At 55.8% G+C, this 18,170-nt stretch overlaps 2 protein-coding genes across 8 annotated transcripts; both read left to right on the top strand.

Moving 5' to 3' along the window:
- The first annotated feature begins 723 nt into the window (after positions 1–723).
- LOC111140718 (transmembrane 9 superfamily member 1) lies at positions 724–8,976 on the top strand. Of its 5 annotated transcripts, none has more exons than XM_022492926.1 (6): positions 724–3,375; positions 4,031–4,392; positions 5,183–5,804; positions 6,254–6,439; positions 7,382–7,655; positions 8,225–8,976. In XM_022492926.1, the coding sequence occupies exons 2-6, from the start codon at positions 4,048–4,050 to the stop codon at positions 8,616–8,618; spliced, it is 1,821 nt and encodes a 606-aa protein (XP_022348634.1). In that variant the 5' UTR covers positions 724–3,375; positions 4,031–4,047; the 3' UTR covers positions 8,619–8,976. The 5 variants fall into 5 exon arrangements, 4 of the variants coding, with proteins under 4 accessions (XP_022348634.1, XP_022348633.1, XP_022348635.1 ...); XR_002640167.1 differs by lacking the exon at positions 724–3,375 and adding an exon at positions 3,412–3,719 and having other exon boundaries at positions 7,382–7,821; positions 8,225–8,273; XM_022492925.1 differs by lacking the exon at positions 724–3,375 and adding an exon at positions 3,412–3,719.
- A 162-nt stretch (positions 8,977–9,138) lies between these two features.
- LOC111140717 (importin 4) lies at positions 9,139–18,138 on the top strand. Of its 3 annotated transcripts, none has more exons than XM_022492923.1 (30): positions 9,139–9,297; positions 9,389–9,475; positions 9,603–9,682; positions 9,768–9,809; positions 10,249–10,378; positions 10,483–10,662; positions 10,896–10,961; positions 11,074–11,175; positions 11,262–11,345; positions 12,039–12,203; positions 12,290–12,343; positions 12,502–12,611; positions 12,903–13,011; positions 13,184–13,313; positions 13,508–13,621; positions 13,723–13,836; positions 14,079–14,199; positions 14,372–14,483; positions 14,591–14,706; positions 14,814–14,891; positions 14,968–15,025; positions 15,127–15,232; positions 15,333–15,526; positions 15,660–15,701; positions 16,087–16,212; positions 16,304–16,512; positions 16,627–16,759; positions 16,843–16,947; positions 17,601–17,670; positions 17,771–18,138. In XM_022492923.1, the coding sequence occupies exons 1-30, from the start codon at positions 9,229–9,231 to the stop codon at positions 17,899–17,901; spliced, it is 3,237 nt and encodes a 1,078-aa protein (XP_022348631.1). In that variant the 5' UTR covers positions 9,139–9,228; the 3' UTR covers positions 17,902–18,138. The 3 variants fall into 3 exon arrangements, with proteins under 3 accessions (XP_022348631.1, XP_022348630.1, XP_022348632.1); XM_022492922.1 differs by having other exon boundaries at positions 16,084–16,212; XM_022492924.1 differs by having other exon boundaries at positions 15,660–15,707; positions 16,084–16,212.
- The last annotated feature ends 32 nt before the right edge of the window (positions 18,139–18,170 follow it).

Genomic DNA, 18,170 nt, shown 5'->3' with positions numbered 1-18,170 from the left:
GCAGGCTCCCCGCTGAGCAGAAAGCCCAGTGAGGGGCTTGATCCCAGGACCACCTGAGCTGAAGGCAGATGCTTAACCAACTGAGCCACCCAGATGCCCCCAGTTTTATCTTTTAAAATACATGCAGTGCTCCAGCCAAACAACTACTTTTCCTTCATTGTTCCCTCTGTCCTGGCAAACCCCTACTCTTCCTTGAGGGCTTAGCTCATGAGCTATTTTAAGGACACCTTTTACTGACTGCTCAAGCCCAAACTTGATGTTCCTCCTTCCTGGGTGCTCCCAGAGCCCGAGTACTTTCTCTGTCACCACATCTAACATAGTGTCTGTAATTGTGTTTTTTCTGCTTGCATCTCCCGCTAGGGCTGTAAGGGAGGTCAACTGACAAGAAGAGGGAGATGAAGTCAGAGGTTTGAGAAGAATGGGTTGTGGAGAATGGAAGAGAGCTGATCTGGAAAATAAGCAGGATCACTGGGCAGCACTGGGGTCCAACTGAAGTTAAAAACATAATTTATAGACACATGATTTTAACACAGTGTTAAGATTTTTTTTAGTATCTTGGGTATAGGTGCTTGAATATTTTTTAAAAAGATTTTATTTATTTGACAGAGCATGCACAAGCAGGGGGAGCAGCAGAGGGAGCAGGAGAAACAGGCTCCCGGCTGAGCAGGGAGCCCCATGCGGGGCTCAATCCCAGCACCCTGGGATTATGACCTGAACCGAAGGCAGATGCTTAACCGACTGAGCCACCCAGGCGCCCCATAGGTGCTTGAATATTGACAGATGAACCCAAGATTAAGGTTTCCCCTGCTAGCTGGAATGAAAGAATGGAAAAGAGGCATCAAGAACACAGGCAAGAATGTGGCTGAAATGATGGAATGCAGAATCTAAGCCACATGGGTTCGAAAGACAAGCTAGAAAAAGGTCAGAGGGACAAATGGAGGGGTTGCAGTTCTCCATGAAACAAGAAGTCTGGAGGGAATGACAGAGGACAAGAGATTGTGGTCTCTTGCTAGAGGGGTTACCTGGATATAAGACTGTGCATGAGCAAGGTGAGAGCATGGCACACAGGGAGAGAACAGGAGAAGAATGAGATTTGCTGTCTTACAAAAACAATTCCAACAACAGATTATGCAGTAGGCTACTGGTAAATTCCTACTTATGAACAGCCTGCTGATCCTGCTGGCAGGGTAATTACAAAGTTTGTTGGAAGCTAGATCTACATTCTCACACTAGCAAGATGAGTTGTCCAGGGCATACTGTGGTCAGGAAGTCCCCCCACCCCCAGCCCTGCCCATCTGCTCCTCTGGACAGGTGGCTTGGTGGCAGCTCTGTCCTCATGTCCAGTGGGTAAACCAGTTCATTTGAAATGTGTATTAAGCTGCCTACTTTATACAAAAACACTGCTAAGTCCTGAGGATATCAAGATGGATAAATTACAGTCTTCCTAGGAGTAGTTAGTAATTAGCAAGAACGACAGACACATAAGTAAAATAACAGTACAGTGAGATAAAGTGCTATAAACAAAGACTGGAAGATGTAAAGGCAGGCTTTATAGAAGAGGCATTTGCACTGTTCAAGAGGAGTCTCCAGGCACATAAATAGGGAACGACAGACTGGGCTGTCTAGGCCGAAGGAATCGTATGAGGCTTGCAGGCTTGAGAGAACATGACATTCAAGATTCTAATTTGAATCCAGAATAGGGTTCCAAAAGGGTAATGTACCTGGAGAAGTAATAAAGATCCAGGTCTGACAGGCCTCATATACCAAGCCTTTGGAGTTTCTCCTGTGTACTCATGGTCAAATTTTGATCAAAATGGTCAAAGTCCAGGCCTGTTAAAAAACCATGATGCCTAGTCACCTCCTGATTTTGTGGACCCAGAGCTCCTTGTTTTTAATAAGCTTCTAGCCGAATGTGATACACACCAAGATTTGAGAACCACTGTTGCAGGGAATAGTATATACAGTGTGTAGAGGTATGAGTCTTCACAGCAGCAGAGTGGAAAATGGACCCAAGAGGGGAGGTGCCCAGGAGACTAGCAAGGTGGTTGTCGTGGTAGTTTAGGTCAGAGAGGATGGGATCTGAACCAAGGTAGCCATGGAGGGCAAGTATTTGGAAGATATTGAGGAAATAAGCAGCAGGGGGGCTTGACAGCATTGATCTGAGGAGGCTGGTGATTGGGATGGGAGAGTGAGAAACAGTCCCAGGTCTCTGGCTTCTCTAAGTTACTTTTTCTAATTACAAAATTCACTGATTTAGCTAAAAACTCAATCTCCTACTTCCTAGAACCTCACCTCCTCCTCCTGCAGAGAGGAGGGCTAGGTCAGAGAGGGTAGAAGAGGGTAAATGGAGGACTTTTCAGGTCAGAAGCCACTTAGGATATTTTCCCCTGTACTAGATACGTCTTTCCGCGGGGAAAGGGAACCTTAAGTCTGCATCCTTAAATGTTGCCCCCCGCTGGCCAAAAGGAAGTCACTGCCCCTGGGTCTGATCTTCAAAATTCCCCTAATGGCAGACGCCCTCGAAGTAGCGGAGACAGGCAAAGGTAAACTTTTCCAGAATAACCTTCAATACGAAATTAAGCTCGAACGTACACAGATAAATACGAACAAAAACAAAGAAAGAGTCGAACGTATGCCCAGATTCTTTACCTGCAAGTAACAATAACCCTGTCAGGCTGCCCAACTCACCAGATAAAAGGGGCGACACCCTGTCTCTTCTGCCTGCCTCCGCACCAGACCTGGCTCGGGCTTGCCTAAGTTCGAATATGGGATGGTCGTTATATGGCCAGGGAGGCCTCCGGTGCAGCCCCGGGAAAATATTTTTATTCATATATTTTTCGGCGGGAGACCATTCGTGACGGATTGGGAGAGCAGTGAGGAGAGATCCAGACTCCAGGAACCTTGCACGGACCGTGCCAGAGCTGTCCTAGCACAGTGACGCCCAAAGTCTCACTCCCCCGCCCCCCACCGCCCCGCCCGGGTTGGGGCCACCGACCGCCTCTCGGAGCTCGCCCTCTGCAGTTGGGGGCGAGTCCGATTGGTTCAGCCAGCAATGCTCCGGGCGTCCGCTAGGTGTGAGCCCAGCCACCAACCCGGCTCCGTCTCCGGGACAGTCACTGGACGCGGGCGGCGGACGCGGCTCCCGGGCTTCCGCCCGGGCCCCAAGTCTCCCCGGGGACGGGCGGGAGGCCCAGCAGCGACTCTTACCCCGAAGGGGCGTCCACGGCCGCGCAGCCTGGCCTCAGCTGTAGCCCCTGTCCGAGAAACCGTCGGCCGAGCAGCGCCACGGCCGCAGTGGTGGGGGCGTGGTCCCCTCTCCGCTCCAAGCTAGGAGCTTTCCGCCGGGCTGAGGCCCCTGAGGGAGAGACGGAAGTGGTAAGACTGACGTGTCCTGGGCTGCTCTGCACATCGCCAGTGGGGTGGCCCCGCCGGGGGAGCGGACTAGCCGAGCCTTGTGGGCTCTCCGGAGCTGGGCCGACCTCCTGGCTGGAGAAACCTTGTCGAGGAGCCCCTCACTCAGCCGAGTGCGGCGTCCCGCGTGCTGCGGCCGCAGCCGCTGCGATCAGGCGCCGCGGCGGCCAACCCCGTGGTGGTCGGTCCTCAGGTCCTCTCCGGGCCGCCGCTCCGCGCCGCTCTGGGGGAGACCCGGGCAGGAGCCCAAGGGCAGCTACCGGGCCGCGGAGGCCACGGGCGCCGCGGAGGCCAGCCCTACCCGATTGGTGAGGACCCCGCGGGTGTCGCGGGAAGGTGCCGGAGGCGCGAGGCCGCGTGGTGTTGCCATGGAAACGGGCTGGGCGCACTGGGAGGTCCGGGGCAGGCGGACTGTGGGACAGGGACCCCAGATCTAGAGGACGAGAGCGCAGAGGCGGACAGAGACAGGATTGTATTGGGGTCGGGGGCGGCCTCCCGAGGGAGGGTTTGAGCGGCCAGGGGGAGAGATTGGAGCTATGGGGCTTCGTTTCGAAGGACCTGAGCTGGGGCGTCAGGAGTTGATCCCTGCTTTTCATAACTGCAGGATTCCCCCAAACAGGTTCCACTGGCTTAAGGATGACAGTCCTAGGGCAGCCACGGAGTTGGAGCTGCCAGTGGTTGCCAGTCCTGATACTGCTGCTGGGCTCAGGTTATGAGCCAGGGGTGGAAGGTGTGACACACTACAAGGCCGGTGACCCCGTCATTCTCTACGTCAACAAAGTGGGACCCTACCACAACCCTCAGGAGACTTACCACTACTATCAGCTTCCGGTCTGCTGCCCTGAGAAGATCCGTCACAAAAGCCTTAGCCTGGGTGAAGTGCTGGATGGGGACCGAATGGCCGAGTCTTTGTACGAGATACGCTTTCGGGAGAATGTGGAGAAGAGAATTCTGTGCCACATGCAGCTCAATTCTGCACAGGTCAGCCTCTCTGCATTGGCGAGTGCTTAGCCCTCCCTCCCAGGGACTCATAAGAGTGCCTCCTAATTTATGGTTTTATAGCACCTCTATGGAAATGATCCGACTCGATTCTAACTACAACCCCACTGATAGGCAGGACTCGTGGTATTATTTGCATTCAGTTGAGGAAGAAACATACTTGCTCATGAGAGACTTTTCCAAGACTGCGTGGATATTGAATTACAGAGGTGACACTAGAGCCCAGAGCTCCTGACTCCAAGCCGCTTATTGGTAATAAGGTCCCACCTGTGTCACTGCTGCATAGTTGTTTCCTTCCATACCTACTTACTGGCTTTCTTAACTAGCTCCTTTACACTCTTATCTTTCCTGTGATGCTTTTTTCTTTAGCAGATCCTATCTTAGGGCACTTTTCTTTAGTTTACCCAGACCTTCCTCCACCTTGCCTTTCTCCTTTTTCTACACCTTAACCCCTATCAAGTCATACTGCTCTCTTTGGAGAATCCCAGCATACTATGGTCTAACCCAGTGGTTCTTAACAGGGGGCAGTTCAGTTTGTCTCTCAAGGGACATTTGGCAATGTCTCCTAGAGATCATTTTGATTGTCACTGTTGGTGGTGCTACTGACACCTAGTGGGAAGGAGCCAGGTATGGTGCTTATCATAGTGACAGGACAACTCCCTGCAATAAAGAATTATCCAGCCTCAAATATGAGTGGTGTCCAGGTTGTGAAACCTTGCTCTGACCCTCTGCCTGGGGAGGCCGTGTCTGACTCCTGACTTACTCTTTGTAGGTGGAACAACTTCGCCAGGCCATTGAGGAACTGTACTACTTCGAATTTGTAGTGGACGACTTGCCAATCCGTGGCTTTGTGGGCTACATGGAGGAGAGTGGCTTCCTGCCTCACAGCCACAAAATAGGGCTCTGGACCCATTTGGACTTCCATCTAGAATTCCATGGAGATCGAATTATATTTGCCAATGTCTCAGTGCGGGACGTCAAGCCCCACAGCTTAGATGGGTTACGACCCGATGAGTTCCTAGGCCTCACCCACACGTACAGTGTGCGTTGGTCTGAGACTTCAGTGGAACGTCGGAGTGACAGGCGCCGTGGTGATGATGGTGGTTTCTTTCCCAGAACACTGGAAATCCACTGGTTGTCCATCATCAATTCCATGGTGCTTGTGTTTTTACTGGTGGGTTTTGTGGCTGTCATTCTCATGCGTGTGCTTCGAAACGACCTGGCTCGATACAACTTGGATGAGGAGACTACATCTGCAGGTTCTGGTGATGACTTTGACCAAGGTGACAATGGCTGGAAAATTATCCATACAGACGTCTTCCGCTTCCCTCCATACCGTGGTCTGCTCTGTGCTGTGCTTGGTGTGGGTGCCCAGTTCCTGGCCCTTGGCACTGGTGAGGTGATAAAAATTAATCAGGGATTTCTCTCAAGGGGTAGAACTAAGCAGGTGGTTTGTTCTGGAAAGATCTGCAGATCTGCTCTTCTGTCCAAGGTGAGGGGCAGACCAAAGGGGGGGGGTGGGGTGACCTCAAAAGGGAGGTGTATGGGGCACCTGGGTGGCTCAGTCGGCTAAGCATCCAACTCTTGATCTCAGCTCAGGTCTTGATCTCAAGGTCATGAGTTCAAACCCGGCTTTGGGCTCCATACTGGGCGTGGAGCTTACTTGGAAAAAAAAAGAAAGAAAGGATGTGTATATTCAGCTGTGGGTTTGCTGGACAACAGAATTAGGGGATATTGTTTTCTGGAGACCTTGGGTCTGGGTGGAAGGGGACCGATTCCTCTGAAATTGCCAGAAAAGGGAAAGACTAGGACTTGACACAGGCTTTCCACTACCACCCTGCAGGCATTATTGTCATGGCGCTGCTGGGCATGTTCAATGTGCACCGTCATGGGGCCATTAACTCGGCAGCCATCTTGTTGTATGCCCTGACCTGCTGCATCTCTGGCTACGTGTCCAGCCACTTCTACCGGCAGATTGGAGGCGAGCGTTGGGTGTGGAACATCATTCTTACCACCAGCCTCTTCTCTGGTGAGGACTGCCCTTTCCCTGGTGGGCTGGCCTGGTGGGCCGATTTGAAAAACTTAGAACACATTGTGGAACCCGGAATAGAGTGCTTCAAAGCACTCTATTTTTATTGCATCAAAGCAATAAAAATATGCAAAAGAAACAAAACCATTCAGAAGACAAGAATGCATTTCTTTTGCAAAATGTTCTAGGCAGCATGGTAAGCACTCGACACCCCTTCCTCTCATTTAATCCTCACAGTAATCCTATGTGAAGGTAATATTGTCCCCATTTTACTGATGAGGAAAATGAACTTCCGGCTGGTTAAGTAATTTGCCTGACATTACGCTCCTAAGAGGGAGTGGAGCAGGTTTCAGACCTAGGCACCGTGACTCAAGATCCCGTATTCTTGACCATTACATCAAGAATGAAATAACACTCTTTTGGGAACTTATTTTTTGATACTCCCCCCCGCCCTTAAAAAAAGTAATTTTTTAAATTTGGAGGTGGCTACCCGACTCTAGCCTTACAAGCCAGTTTGTCCTTTCAAAGGCAGTAATAGTGTGCATTCTAAGCCTTTTGTGTTCCCAATCCTGATTTATATTTTATCACATTTATGTTTGAACCAGAGCTTTCTGAAAACAGGGCCTTAATCCAAAGGGATGTCTCATGCTAGGAATTCTGGATAGGATACTACAGAGGGATAGGGCCTTGGAGGCAGGTGGATTGTGTTACTCTTAGATCATTATGTAACAGCGTTAACAGTTGCCTTGTTCTTTAATGATAATGGATGGGGGAGGGGATGTTAAGATAAGGAACGGAAACCACAGGCTATGGCAGGGCGGAGGTCTGCCTGGGAGCAGGATACTTCACACCCTTTCTCCCTGTCAGGGCTAGTCTAAGTGGGTGGTCCCAGGGATGCAACTTCCCCCTGCTGACCCTCCTTCTGGGGGCCCATCCCTGCAGTGCCTTTCTTCCTGACGTGGAGTGTGGTGAACTCCGTGCATTGGGCTAATGGTTCGACACAGGCTCTGCCAGCCACCACCATACTGCTGCTGCTGACAGTTTGGCTGCTGGTGGGCTTTCCCCTCACGGTCATCGGAGGCATCTTCGGGAAGAACAATGCTAGCCCCTTTGACGCACCTTGTCGCACCAAGAACATCGCCCGGGAAATCCCACCCCAGCCATGGTACAAATCTACACTCATCCACATGACTGTTGGAGGCTTCCTGCCTTTCAGGTATCCTCCCTTTATGCCATGGCCATCACTCTCAGATTCCTGACTTTTCCTTTCCCAGGACCCTAACCCAACAAGAGTGATAATCCCTGGTTCAGCTTTACCAGTAAGAGATCATTAAATGGGTCCTCCCTTCTCCAAGCAGGACTCCGCTTGAAGCAGTTCACAGGTGAGGGTGTCTCACTTAGGAAGCTCTCCGGAGACACTGCTCCCTTTCACCATCTTTCTGGTTTCTGACTTTAGTGTCCACAGGCAGCACGTGGTGCTTGAAGCCCACGTCATTGCTTTTTCAATCTGTTGAGGACCTCTAGTGCCAGGCAGATGATACAGCAGAAAATCAAACAGGCAAGATCCTTGCTCTGAACCGATGAGGGCAGATGTTCTTGAAACGACTGCAGCAAGTCAAGGGTAGAAGAGTCCCCATGGAGCCAGGCACTCCAGGGCAGGGACTGGAGCAGACCCACTTTCCACAGTGACCCAGTACCACGGAGGGGTGGTGGCTGGGTGTGGAGCTGGCATTGTGCTGGGGTGCACAGCCCTTTAATGTGGTGTGTCATGTCTTCTCTTCACAGTGCCATCTCTGTGGAGCTCTACTACATCTTTGCCACAGTCTGGGGTCGGGAACAGTACACTCTGTATGGCATCCTCTTCTTTGTCTTCGCCATCCTGCTGAGCGTGGGGGCATGCATCTCCATTGCGCTCACCTACTTCCAGTTGTCTGGGGAGGATTACCGCTGGTGGTGGCGATCTGTGCTGAGTGTTGGCTCCACTGGGCTCTTCATCTTCCTCTACTCCGTTTTCTACTATGCCCGGCGCTCCAACATGTCAGGGGCGGTACAGACAGTAGAGTTTTTTGGCTACTCCTTACTCACTGGTTATGTCTTCTTCCTCATGCTAGGCACCATCTCCTTTTTTTCTTCCCTAAAGTTCATCCGTTATATCTATGTTAACCTCAAGATGGACTGAGTTTTGAGTGACAAAATTATTGCTCTTCTCCCATTCTTCACGTCAAGAGGCCCACTGATCTTTCTTACCAACGTCTCTTCTAATTGACTGAATTGTGTGATGGCATTGTTGCCTTCCCCTTTGCCCTTTGGGCCTCCTTTCCCCCGGAGAGCCTGAAAATTACAAATCTCTATTATATAAGGAGTATATATTTGAACTTTTTAAGTTGCCTTTAGTTTTCGTCCTGATTTTTCTTTTTACAATTATCAAAATAAAATTTATTAAGAAAAAGGATCCTGTAGTTGGGGGGTTGGTCTGGAAATAGGAACTCAAGCCGTGCCGTTAGGGGCACTGTCCCTTAGGAAGCCGGGTCGGCCGCGGAACGCGCGGAACGCGAGTTCTCCGCGTAGCTTGGGAACTCTCGTCCGGGGGAACCTGCGGTGCCGGGGCCTGTTTCCGCGGAAGGCCGACGGAAGTGGCGAAGCCGAAGCTCCCTGTGGAAAGCGAGTTGAATCGCCGTGGCGACGGGAGGGGCGCGGAGCAACGCCCTTTCCGCCGGAAGCGGGTTTCAGGGCTTCCACGTGCTGTCCCTCCCCCCTCCCGACCCAGTAGCGGCGGCTCGGCCGCTGCCATGGAGCCTGGCGGGCTGGAGCAGATCCTGCGGGAACTGCTGCTGCCGGACACCGAGCGCATCCGCCGGGTACGGGACGGGGGGGTGGGGGGGATCGGACCGGGACAAACGGGAGGAGGTGGTGGGAAAGCCCCGACTCTGACCCCGGGACTCCTCCCAGGCCACCGAGCAGCTCCAGACCGCTCTTCGGGACCCCGCCGCCCTGCCCGCCCTCTGCGACCTGCTCGCCTCGGCGGTCGACCCTCAGGTGAAACGCCTGCCCCTGCCCGCGGAGCGTCCCTTAGTACGCCACCGGTCGAGCCCCAGCTTGCCCCCCTGCGGGCCGCCCAGCCCCTTCCTGCCCGGACCCTCACATGCGTGCTTCCTCGTCCCAGATCCGCCAGTTCGCGGCCGTGCTGACCCGCAGACGACTGAGCACCAGCTGGCGACGGCTGGCGGCGGAGCACCGGGAGAGGTGGGCGGGGCCAAGGGCGGGGCGGGGCCGGGTGGAGGCGGCTCCTAGGCGGGCCAAGTACCCACACCTGCCATCTGTGTTCCAGCCTCAAGTCCCTGGTCCTGACTGCCTTTCAGAGGGAGACCGAGTAAGTGCCTACCTGCCTCCTCTTGGGATCCTGACCGACTCCAGGCTGAGACCCTCTGTGGATTTCTGCCATGTCTTTCAGCTCCGGACAGGGCCGGGGAGGGGGAAAGATGTTGTCTGTTCTAAACCAAGAGTGGAGCAAGCATTTTAAGATTGTTGAAGACTAAATTTCATGAGAATGGGTTGTGACGGTCTCCTAAACCCGAATCAGGAAAATGGAACCGAAATTCAGTCTGCGTGAGTTCAGGCTCACCAGACTACACACCCACCTTGCTGCTGGTCTCCCTGTGAGCCACCCTCTTATGTGTCCCAATTTGGCAGACCTTCTGCCCACACTTGGAGGTTTCTGTCCTGGCCACCTCATGGAGGCAGGCCCAGCATGTCCTGGGGAGGGTATTGGAGAGTGATTGGGGGTCAGGGGCAATCTCTCCTGTTTGCAGGCACTCTGTGAGCCTTAGCCTGGCCCAGCTCTCAGGCACCATTTTTCGAAAGGAAGGCCTGGAGGCCTGGCCTCAGCTCATGCAGCTTCTTCAACACAGTACCCACAGCCCCCATATCCCAGAGAGAGAGGTACTAGCACATGGTGGGTGGGTGGGAGGGAGGAAGGGAGAGGGCGACTGAGTGGCTGGATAGACCATATAAGCTTTTCTCTCTCATCCCCTACACCTGGATAGATGGGGCTTTTGCTGCTAAGTGTGGTGGTGACCTCCCGGCCTGAGGCCTTCCAGCCCCACCACCGGGAGCTTCTTCGGCTTCTGAATGAGACCCTTGGTGAGGTGGGGTCTCCTGGGCTCCTCTTCTACTCCCTGCGCACTCTGACCACCATGGCCCCTTACCTGGGCACTGATGATGTGGTGAGATGTGGGTCCTCCCCTTCCCTGGCTCCCTGTCCTCAGAGCTTTCGTGTCCTCACCCTTGCAGGATGCAGAACTATTTCAGAGTCTTTCTCTGCCATTTGTCGTCCCTAGCAATTGAGAGGGGATACTGCGGGTGGCTGTACCTGGGCTCCTGTGTCCAGGCTTTGAGGATGCAGCCAGCTTTTGGGGCCTGGGATGAGTGAGCGTGCATTATGCTTTTTGCCCTCCAGCCTCTTGCACGGATGTTGGTACCCAAGCTCATTGTGGCCGTGCAGACTCTGATCTCTGCAGATGAGGTGAGGACAGCATTCGGGCAGGAGCTCTGTTTTGAGGAGAGTATAGGCGCACAGGGCCCGGTCCACTGAAGTAACCCATGGTAACCCTCTAACTTGTTTGACTGGCTGGCAGGCAAAGGCTTGTGAAGCTGTGGAGGCCTTGGATGAATTGCTGGAGTCAGAGGTGCCCATCATCACCTCCCACCTCTCTGAGGTCCTCACATTCTGCCTGGAGGTGAGCCGGCGATGGGCATAGCCTCTGCTGCTTGTTTTGCTGGGAGTTCCCTTGCCTGTCTCTGATTCAAGTTTGTCTCTGGGCAGGTGGCTAGAAATGTGGCTCTGGGTGATGCAATACGCGTACGGATTCTCTGCTGCCTCAGTTTTTTGGTCAAAGTCAAGAGCAAGGTGAGTACTCCATGATGCACATGACTGCATCCCCATTTCCATCCTTGGGCTAATTTCTGGGACATTCTGTTCATCTCAGGGGTATCTTGCAGTTTTCAAAACTTTATCTGGCCTCACTCCAGCTCCTGGCTGGAAGTTTGGGAGTTTCCTGCTGGACCCTTTGTGGCCTAGGAGGCTGGGATTTTTTTTTTAAGACTTATTTATTTTATTTTATTATTATCATTTTTTATTTTATTTTTAAAGATTTTGTTTATTTATTTGACAGAGAGAGATACCGTGAGAGAGGGAACACAAGCAGCGGGAATAGGAGAGGGAGAAATAGGCTCCCCACCAAGCAGGGAGCCTGATGCAGGGCTCAATCCCAGGACTCTGGGATCATGAACTGAGCCGAAAGCAGATGCTTAACAACTGAGCCACCCAGGCACCCCTATTTATTTATTTTAGAGAGCTGTGTGCACATGAGCAGGGGGAGGGACAGAATGAGAGGGAGAGACAATCTCAAGCGGATTCCCTGCCAACTATGGAGCCCAATGTGAGGCTTGATCCCATGACCCTGAGATCATGACCTGAGCCAAAGTTAAGAGTCAGATGCCTAACGTACTGAGGCAGCCAGGTGTCCAAGGCTGGAATTTTTATTGTGAGTCCATCTCGGGAGCAGATTCTCAGGGACGTGGTTCCACCTTCCCTTTCAAGGCCTTACTGAAGAATCGTCTTCTGCCACCCTTACTACACACCCTTTTCCCCATTATGGCTGCTGAGCCTGCCCTGGGCCAGCTGGATCCTGAGGACCAGGATTCGGAAGAGGAAGAGCTGGAGAGTGGGCTGGTAGGAGAGACTCCTAAGCACTTTGCTGTACAGGTGAGATGTGCAACAGGTTGGGGCAGGCGGTTAGGTCGCTGTGGGGCAGAGATGGAGTCCAGCAACGTCTTCCTGATCTTTTTCAGGTCGTGGACATGCTGGCACTACATTTGCCCCCGGAGAAGCTCTGTCCCTTGCTGGTAAGTATGGCTCTGTCCTTCCGGTGCCCTTCCCTCTCCCTCAGTGTGCCTAGTTTCCAACCACTGAGGCTATTTGGGCCCTGGCAGGTGTGGAGGGCTGCGGCAGGAGTGGGCAGACTTGGACCAGGGTTTCAGCAGAGAACCATCCATTCCCCTAGATGCCTGTGTTGGAAGAGGCCTTGCGGAGTGAGAGACCGTATCAGCGCAAGGCTGGCCTCCTAGTGCTGGCCGTGCTGTCCGATGGAGCTGGTGACCATATCAGGCAGAGGTGCCTGTTCCTCTGTCCTAGAGGGAGGGCGGGCCATGGGGAGGACCACCGCACGGCCCATGATGGTCCTAGTCTCTCACAGCTGTTGGAGCTTAAGTATGGGGAGCATTTCCCCTCACAAGTACTCTGGTTTGAAAGATAATTGAAATGGCTACCTCAGCTCTGGAGAGCAGGGGGCGGTGCCTGCTGTCAGTGACATTGCCCTGGTTTCACCCGGGAAATAAGGGGCAGGGCTCAGCTAGGGCTTTCTGGCCCCGCCCCTCAACCAGCATCTGGCTTCCGCACCCCCAGGCTGCTGCCCCCACTGCTGCAGATCGTATGCAAGGGCCTGGAGGACCCATCCCAGGTGGTCCGCAATGCTGCACTGTTTGCCCTGGGCCAGTTCTCGGAGAACCTCCAGGTCAGTGAGGCTGAACGTGGGCGGCCACTCTAGCAGAGCCCCACCCGTCCTCAGGACCAGCTTCCCCTCAGCTTCATCTCTTCACCCATCCCTGCCGCCACTGCACTTAGTGGGGTGCTTTGAGGGCACAACCCCGGTCAGCTGACTCGGGGCCTCCTTACCCCTCCCCCAGCCCCACATCAGCAGCTATGCAGGAGAGGTGATGCCACTGCTCCTTGCCTACCTGAAGTCGGTGCCTCCTGGGCACACAAACCACCTCGCCAAGGCCTGCTATGCCCTGGAGAATTTCGTGGAGAACCTAGGTAGGTGTGGGAGGGAGGGGACAGAGCTGTCACTTTGGATGAAGGGGGTGGGACGTGCTACCTGCGGCAGGGAGAGGTGTGTGGCAGGCTTCCAAGGAGCCCTGGGCTGGATGTTAGAGGTCAGCCTGGAGGCAGGGGGCCCCCAGAAAGTAGGAGACCTGGGCTGTTTGTTAGAGGCTTGCCCTTTCCCACAGGGCCCAAGGTGCAGCCCTACCTTCCAGAGCTGATGGAGTGCATGCTGCAGCCTCTGAGGAATCCCAGCAGCCCCCGGGCCAAGGAGCTGGCTGTGAGCGCCCTGGGAGCCATTGGTGAGGAGAAGGCTGCGGGTACTGGGTTACCCTACGGAGCCTATGGCACGTGGTTCCGGTGATTCTCATTCCAGCTCTGATTCTGTCCTTCTGTCCCTCAGCCACAGCTGCGCAGGCCTCCCTGCTGCCCTACTTCCCCACCATCATGGAGCACCTGCGGGAATTCCTGCTGACAGGCCGAGAGGACCTCCAGCCTGTGCAGATCCAAAGCCTGGGTGCATAAGGGGCTCAGGCGGGACTCCCAGTGCCGGGGAAGGGCCAAGGGGTTCATGAGGATCTCTCCCAGGCCAGCACAGATATCTTCCCATCCAAGGAGGCACTCTTCCTACTGTACCCAGAAACCAGTGGGATTGCTCAGTTAACCCCCAGCTGCCATCTTCGGTCCCCCAGGTTTTGGCCTTGTATCTGTCTGGCTCATGGTTGCCTCCTAGTACTAACCTGGCCCTTGTACCCACAGAAACTCTTGGGGTGCTGGCTCGAGCAGTGGGGGAGCCCATGAGGCCCCTGGCTGAAGAGTGCTGCCAGCTGGGGCTGGGCCTGTGTGACCAGGTAGACGACCCTGACTTGCGGCGCTGCACGTGAGTGAGCCCCCGTCCTGCCCCCACCCCATGCCTCCTGCCTGCCCACTGGATCCCCAACCCTGAGCCTAGAACCTGGTCCTGTGGTTCTGGACCGTGGGTTTCCCCGGGCTTCCCCATTTTGTCTGGCTCCGGCAGGCGGGACTGTACAGCTTTCACCTGCCTCCACCAGGTACAGCCTATTTGCAGCCTTATCAGGGCTCATGGGGGAGGGCCTGGCACCCCACCTGCCGCAGATCACCACTCTCATGCTGTTGTCCCTGCGTTCCACGGAGGGCATTGTGGTGAGCAGAGAATGGGTGGGCAGAGTTGGTTCAGGAAGGGCAGCCCTGGGGTGGCAATCATCTGGGCACAGCTGAGCCCAAGTCCCTGCTGCACCTCCTCTGCCCAGCCTCAGTATGACGGAAGCAGCTCCTTCCTTCTGTTTGACGACGAGAGTGATGGGGAGGAAGAGGAGGAGCTCATGGACAAGGATGAGGAAGAGGAGGATGACTCTGAGATCTCAGGGTGCGGAGGGGTGCCATTCTGCTCAGAGGAACCTTGGCTTTGGGCAAGGGCCCTGTGCCCCTGCCCCCGTAGGTGCCTGATCACTGCCAACCCCCACCTTACTGCAGGTACAGCGTGGAGAACGCCTTCTTCGATGAGAAGGAAGACACCTGTGCTGCTCTGGGGGAGATCTCGGTGAACACCAGGTGAGCCTTGGCCCTTTCCTGACACTGGGAACCCCACCGGGGAGCTTCTTCCCCATGGCTGTGTGCCTATCCACAGTGTGGCCTTCCTTCCGTACATGGAGAGTGTCTTTGAAGAAGTATTCAAGTTGCTGGAGGTGAGAGGGCCAGCAGATGGAGCAGGTGGGGTCCCCGGGGTGAGGGGCCCTGCATTGGCCATGACCACAGCAGGCCTGTCCTGCACGTCCTCATCCCGCAGTGCCCTCACCTGAACGTGCGGAAGGCAGCCCATGAGGCCCTAGGGCAGTTCTGCTGTGCGCTGCATAAGGCCTGTCAGAGCTGCCCCTCGGAACCCAACACCGCAGGTGAGCAGCGGAGAGTGGGGCCTCCAGAAACCGTGGACGGTGGGGTGGGGGGCGGGGGAGGGCAGGGCCTAACCGGGGCCTCAGCCAATGATGTCCCCAGCTCTGCAGGTCGCCCTGGCCCGGGTGGTGCCATCCTACATGCAGGCAGTGAGCAGTGAGCGGGAGCGCCAGGTGGTGATGGCTGTGCTCGAGGCGCTGACGGGGGTGCTGCGCAGCTGCGGGCCCCTTGTGCTGCAGCCCCCTGGGCGCCTCGCTGAGCTCTGTGGCATGCTCAAGGCCGTGCTGCAGCGGAAGGTGAGCGGGGCAGGTGGGCTGCAAGGCGAGGAGCTGGCCTGGCCGGAGGCTGCAGGTCCAGCCTCTCCCCACCTCCCCATCATGGAGAGAAGGGACCAGAGAGCCCAGGCTGAGCTAAACGCTCCTCTCGCAGACAGCCTGTCAGGACCCTGAGGAGGAGGAGGAAGAGGAGCAGGTGAGAGTGCGGGAGGCACACGGCGGGAGCAGGCTGTCCCTGGGGTATCTGCAGAGCAGGGATGGACAGTGTCCCTGGGCTTGGCCTCAGGGAGCCAGGGCTGCTAAAAGGTTGGTTATGGCTTTGAGTAATGCATCCCTGCTCCCATGAAGGCAGCGGGGGTTCTGGAAAAGCTTTCTGCAGGTGAGGGTCTGGGGGCAGGGAGGGTGGGATTGAGAGGGGAGAGGAGGCTCACCAGGAGAGAAAGCTGGGCTTCACAGGAGCCCAGCCTGGCAGGGCCCAATCCCATCAACCCAGGGCCACCCCTGGGGGCCACCTATGGTGGTGGCAGAGCACTGGGTGGGGCGTGGTCCCTGCAGCAGAGCTAGCCCCGGTACCCTAGCAGGCCGAGTATGACGCCATGTTGCTAGAGCATGCTGGAGAGGCCATTCCTGCCCTGGCCGCTGCAGCAGGGGGAGATGCCTTTGCCCCCTTCTTCGCCAGCTTCCTGCCATTGCTGCTGTGCAAGACGGTGAGTGCTCTGCTCCCTGGCCTCCAACCCCATCCTGCCTGTGTGCCCAGTGCCTGGCCCCACCCTGACTCGCACTCTTCCCCCCCACCAGAAACAGGGTTGCACCGTGGCAGAGAAATCCTTTGCTGTGGGGACGCTGGCAGAGTCCATTCAGGGCCTAGGTGGTGCCTCAGCCCAGTTCGTGTCCCGGCTGCTCCCTGTGCTGTTGAGCACCGCCCGGGAGGCTGACCCTGAGGTGCGGAGCAATGCCGTCTTCGGGCTGGGTGTGCTGGCGGAGCATGGGGGCCGGCCTGCTCAGGAGTATCCTCGGGCTGTGGGGGGCGGTGGGGGCGGCCAGTGGGGAGTGGAGAGTATCCCTGGGGCTCCAGGATGGGAGAGGTCTGCCGTGGGCCTGTTCCTTGACTGTGGAACCAGATACTTCCCCAAGCTGCTGGGGCTGCTGTTGCCTCTCCTGGCACGGGAGCGCCACGATCGCGTCCGTGACAACATCTGCGGGGCACTGGCCCGCCTGCTGATGGCCAGTCCCACAAGGAAACCGGAGCCCCAGGTGAGGGCTGGGGGCAAGGCCCAGAAGCTGCGGGGGTGGGGTGAAGGCGACAGAACAGCGGTCTGAGGCCTCTCTGTGTCCAGGTGCTGGCTGCCCTGCTGCATGCCCTGCCCCTTAAGGAGGACTTGGAGGAGTGGGTCACCATAGGGCACCTCTTCAGCTTCCTGTACCAGAGCAGCCCCGACCAGGTGAGTTGGAGGGGAGCTTCACGCTCCAGCCAGACAGGCTTGGCCTCCCTTATAGTTGACGCAGTCACAGCCTAAACTGCTCTTGGATACTCCTGTGTCCTTACTCTGCCAGGGTTGATGGCCGTGCCCCCCTCACGGCGCAGCAGTTTTCCCTCGGGAGGCCCCATGCTCCCTGGCCCTGTGCATCCTCTGGTGGGAGGCAGAAGTCACAGCTTCCCTGGGCTGACTTCCTACACTGGGGTTCCTTCCTACAGTGTTCCTCAGAGCATGGACATCTTTGGGCCACCCTCCCTGTCCCTTCCAGTTAGAGCAGCTCTGGTTTCTGAATGCGATTCATCTGCACCAACCAGCTAGGTTTGGACTTGGGTGCCCACATTCCTGTGTCGTTCACCTCTGTCCTGCACCTTCAGAGCCTGCTGTGTTGGTGGACCTCCTCTGAGTGTCTGGGCTTTTGGTCACCATCTGTCTCCTTCAAAGAAAAAAATTACTCCCACCATGTTTCATGGGTCCTTCTTGGGTTTCCCAGTTGTCTCAGATGTGAAACAGTGTCATGTATATATCCCTAGCAGGAGACTCCGGCTCTCCTCGGGCCCGGGGCCCGGGGCCCAGGGCTGCTGGCACTCCCAAGTCAGCCTGTTTCCCCCGCCCCACAGGTTGTAGATGTGGCTCCTGAGCTCCTGCGCATCTGCAGCCTCATCCTGGCTGAGAACACGATCCCACCAGGTGATTGGGGTGGCAGTGGGCTGGGTGGGGGGAGGTGGGGGCCAGCTAGGGACCTGCAGGCCAGGCCTCCCCGTTCTCTCTCTCTTCGCTCTCCACACAGACACCAAGGCTACACTGCTGCTGCTCCTGACCTTCCTGGCCCAACAGCACACTGACAGCTTCCACTCGGCCCTGGGCTCGCTGCCTGGTGACAAAGCTCAGGAACTCCAGGCCGCCCTGGGCCTCACCTAGACTGGGGGCTGCAGCCGGGCCAGAGAGAGTAGAGCCTGCCCAGGCCCCAGGACCACCTCTCAGCCCTGTTTCAGCTCACGCCTTACCAAAGATTCTGGGCCTCCTACCTACTCGGGAGTCTCAGCCCCTCTTGCTGCCTTATGGAGGTGTCTCTGGGGCTGGGTCTGTTAACGCTGTGGGACAGTGCAAATGGAGTCTTGACATCCTACCCCAATAAAGGCAGTTCGGTTACTGCTTGACCGGTAGCTCTGAGATCAGGAAACACAGAG

Source organism: Enhydra lutris, unplaced genomic scaffold (genome assembly GCF_002288905.1).
Source record: "Enhydra lutris kenyoni isolate GAN:26980312 unplaced genomic scaffold, ASM228890v2 scaffoldscaffold4, whole genome shotgun sequence".
NCBI lineage: Eukaryota > Metazoa > Chordata > Mammalia > Carnivora > Mustelidae > Enhydra > Enhydra lutris.
The sequence above is the reverse complement of the archived record's forward strand: the minus strand, read 5'-3'. Positions and strand labels throughout refer to the sequence as shown.

Bases quoted from the DNA above. Each gene is read 5' to 3' on its own strand.
- LOC111140718 (XM_022492926.1), top strand. From the start codon at position 4,048: ATGACAGTCCTAGGGCAGCCACGGAGTTGGAGCTGCCAGTGGTTGCCA. The intron at 5,805-6,253 runs GTGAGGTGATAA...ACCACCCTGCAG, and splicing joins GTTCCTGGCCCTTGGCACTG to GCATTATTGTCATGGCGCTG. The intron at 6,440-7,381 runs GTGAGGACTGCC...CCATCCCTGCAG, and splicing joins TACCACCAGCCTCTTCTCTG to TGCCTTTCTTCCTGACGTGG.
- LOC111140717 (XM_022492924.1), top strand. From the start codon at position 9,229: ATGGAGCCTGGCGGGCTGGAGCAGATCCTGCGGGAACTGCTGCTGCCG. The intron at 16,513-16,626 runs GTATCCTCGGGC...CTGTGGAACCAG, and splicing joins GGGGGCCGGCCTGCTCAGGA to ATACTTCCCCAAGCTGCTGG. The intron at 16,948-17,600 runs GTGAGTTGGAGG...CCCGCCCCACAG, and splicing joins ACCAGAGCAGCCCCGACCAG to GTTGTAGATGTGGCTCCTGA.